At 50.0% G+C, this 1,984-nt stretch overlaps 1 protein-coding gene across 1 annotated transcript in view; it reads left to right on the top strand.

Moving 5' to 3' along the window:
• Positions 1–1,476: 1,476 nt before the first annotated feature.
• The window catches only part of TRANK1 (tetratricopeptide repeat and ankyrin repeat containing 1), a 65,741-nt gene continuing 65,233 nt past the window's right edge, over positions 1,477–1,984 (top strand). Inside the window, exon 1 of the mRNA XM_007462697.1 lies at positions 1,477–1,607. Coding sequence (XP_007462759.1) covers positions 1,477–1,607 — 131 coding nt within the window. The remainder of the gene's footprint in view (positions 1,608–1,984) is intronic.

The raw sequence follows: 1,984 nt of genomic DNA, 5'->3' as shown, positions 1-1,984 counted from the left end.
AATGCAGTTCAAAAGCCCAGTAAGTTCATATGGGTTTAAAATAAGCCACCACTTCTATCTGCTTGAGTCTGCTTCCCCAGCCCCAGAACCCCTGGACAAGATTTGAAATAAGAACAATAAGAATTATTCTCTATCCAAGAATTGTGCTGCTGGAGAAGGCCTTTGGTAATTGTATGACCCCACAGGTGCAGGGCGTCTGCAGCCACCTGAAGTGTCCTCATTTTTAAGACCCTCCCCACTGCCTTGCCTTTGCTGCTGCCATCTTGGGAGGAGAAAATTCTAAGGGACATCTCTTCTGACCCCTACCTTTTTTTTGGCCACAGCGTGCGGCATGCAGGATCTTAGTTCCCCCCCAACAGGGATCGAACCTGTGCCCCCTGAAATGGAAGCACATAGTCTTAACCACTGGACTGTAAGAATGAAATGACGTGATGGAAGTCCCTGACCCCCACTTGTTCCCTGCCTCGTTGGCAGCTGCTTCTCAGGGCTCTCCAAGGCCTCTCCTCTCCACTGCCTTGGTTCAACAAACACTTGCTGAGGCCCATCAGGTGGGCAGGGTTCCAGGCCCTTCTCTCCAACCACCCAGAGACCACACCAGAGAGAATCAGTAACAGACAGCCTGTCTGAGTCTGGCATTCAAATTTATTACACCACAGATATTTAAGTACCCGTTCTGTGTTAGGCCATAGCATTACAAAATAAATAAAACCAGAGTCATGAAAGAGGCAGGTGCTTCCTGGGGGATGCAGACAGGTAAGCAGGCAGTGGTAGTCTCAGAGACAAATACTCGGAGGCTTATTTTACTAGTGTTTTTAGGAAGAGAGGAGGGTGGGAGAGGCAGTGGTGGTGGCCCTGTGTCCTAGCCCCTTGAGGCCTTTAGGGCTGTACCTCCCCTCCCCTTTCCCTCCTTCTAAGAGAGTGGAAGGACTGTCAGCTCCTTGTATGAGTAGGTGATGCAGGACAGGGTCAAGGGCAGAAACTTGGAATTGGAGTCAGAATCGGGGAGCGCCGTTAGTAGATCCTTAGGCAGGTGACTTGAACCTCTTTGAGCCTCAGTCTCCTCATCTGAACAGTGAGGACAGAGCCTCCTTCTGGGCTGCTGTGATGGGTAAATCAGAGAGTAATACTAGTGGCGGTTATGGGAAGAGCTGCCACTACCTGCCAGCTTTATGTCGGCTTGTGCATGGAAGCAGCCTCCTTGCTCAGAGCCTAGCTGGTCATTAACACAGAATAAATGGAATCATTCTGGCTGCTGCTCCTGAGGTCAGAAGAGAACTGAGGAAGAAACCGTCTCATCAGTGCAGACACCCAGTCTGGTTCCCGGGTGGTGAGGGGTGTGGTCAGGGTGTAACCTAGGCCGGTGGGAGGGGCCAGGATGAACAACCTGCCTCTCCAGACTCAGCGATGCAGATGTGGAGGGGAAGGAGGCCTGTTCAGGCGGGCAGCCAGCCTTTCTTTCCTCCGTCTCCTCACAGGATGGACCCCACAGCTTACGCTGAGCAGTTGAAAGAATCTGGCAACCAGGTTTTTAAGAATGGGAACTTCTCTTTGGCCATCAGAAAGTACGATGAAGCCATCCAGATTCTCCTGCACTTATACCAGTGGGGGTAAGTGTTTGGATTTTCTCCCTGCCTTTTGTTTGTTGTTTTTTTAAGTAAAGGGGGACTCACTCTCTTGCTTTTGTTTTTTTCTCATTTGTTAACACACCACCTAGTTTCTGTTTCCTTTCTCCTCCCACTTTCTATTTCTCTTCTCTGCAGTGTTAGCTCGGAGACTAGAGGAATTCAGGAAATGGAAAGTGAAACATAGGGGACTGTTGATAAACATTACAAACTTCCCCTTCTTTCTGGTTCCAGGATCAGAGGTCCTGGGATGACTGAAGCCCCCAAGCCCCTCACTTGTCATTCATTTCATCTTGTTTATCCATTCCATCAACCCCCTGGCCACAGGGCACACCACCAGGAACTAAGCCTCACCTCTTTCC

This window comes from Lipotes vexillifer, unplaced genomic scaffold (assembly GCF_000442215.2).
Source record: "Lipotes vexillifer unplaced genomic scaffold, Lipotes_vexillifer_v1.1 scaffold539, whole genome shotgun sequence".
Taxonomy (NCBI): Eukaryota; Metazoa; Chordata; class Mammalia; order Artiodactyla; family Lipotidae; genus Lipotes; species Lipotes vexillifer.
The sequence above is the reverse complement of the archived record's forward strand: the minus strand, read 5'-3'. Positions and strand labels throughout refer to the sequence as shown.